Below are 946 nucleotides of genomic sequence, written 5' to 3'. Positions count from 1 at the left end.
GGGGGGGGGGTCACACACCTAGCCGTCTCTCAGGTGTAGCCTCCAGAAGGGTGGCCCTAGTTAGTTTTACGCCAGGGGTAGGAAAACTCGAGCCATCCAGCTGTTGTGAAGCTAAAAATCCCATAATGCATCTGTCTCTGGGAGTCATGTCTGTCAGAGTCTTGCAATGCCTCATGGGATTTGTAGTTGAACCACAGCTGGAGGGCCGGAGTTTGCTTACCTCCGCTTTAGGCTCTCATCATATGTGCATACTACAGGACCAGTAGGATGCTGGCTCTCTTATGGCATTCTCACCGCAGAAGACATCTGTGGGTTCTGCTGCTCGCCGGCCAGAATGATCCGTTCCCACAGCTTCAGAGTGACGTTGGAGATGTGGTAGGAGCAGGTGATGGCAGATGAATGGAGAGGGGCCAGGTAGGGCGAGTGGATGGTCGGCCAGCTGGGGCTCTCGAGGTCAATTACTACCAATTCTTCCTCCACCAGGACGACCAGAGCTGTGGGGTTGTCCAGATCTAGAACGAAGCACAAAAATAAAAAAAAAAGGTGAAAACTCGTTCTTTAACCTATATGTAAATCTAGTATGGCTGGTACTTATTCAAATTTTCGTGTTCGATCAAATTTTTTTTTTTTATCGATTATTATAACGCACATACAGATCCAACTACATTAGCCTATACACATACAGCACAGCAATGAATAAAATGAACTAGGATCACACTAATCCAGCACGTTATTAATCTCACGTGCCCCACTCAATATGGCCGCCGCTTGAGTGGGGCAACTCAGAATAATAACGTGCTGGATTAGTTTGATCCTAGTTCATTTTATTACTTCATTGCTGTGCTGTATGTGTATAGGCCAATGCCTTGGCTGGCGCTCGTGCAGAAAGTTTCTCGGGCAAACTCACCGGCCCAAGTGGCTCCGTCGGCTAACGAAGGGAAAGGGG

At 48.2% G+C, this 946-nt stretch overlaps 1 protein-coding gene across 1 annotated transcript in view; it reads right to left on the bottom strand.

The window, feature by feature from the left end:
- LLGL1 (LLGL1, scribble cell polarity complex component) overlaps positions 1-946 on the bottom strand; it is a 56,228-nt gene that overhangs the window by 20,579 nt on the left and 34,703 nt on the right. The window contains exon 11 of the mRNA XM_018569306.1: positions 295-512. Coding sequence (XP_018424808.1) covers positions 295-512 — 218 coding nt within the window. The remainder of the gene's footprint in view (positions 1-294; positions 513-946) is intronic.

This window comes from Nanorana parkeri, unplaced genomic scaffold (assembly GCF_000935625.1).
Source record: "Nanorana parkeri isolate BGI_ZX_2015 unplaced genomic scaffold, ASM93562v1 scaffold1320, whole genome shotgun sequence".
Classification (NCBI taxonomy): domain Eukaryota; kingdom Metazoa; phylum Chordata; class Amphibia; order Anura; family Dicroglossidae; genus Nanorana; species Nanorana parkeri.
This window is presented reverse-complemented; position numbering and strand designations above follow the sequence as displayed.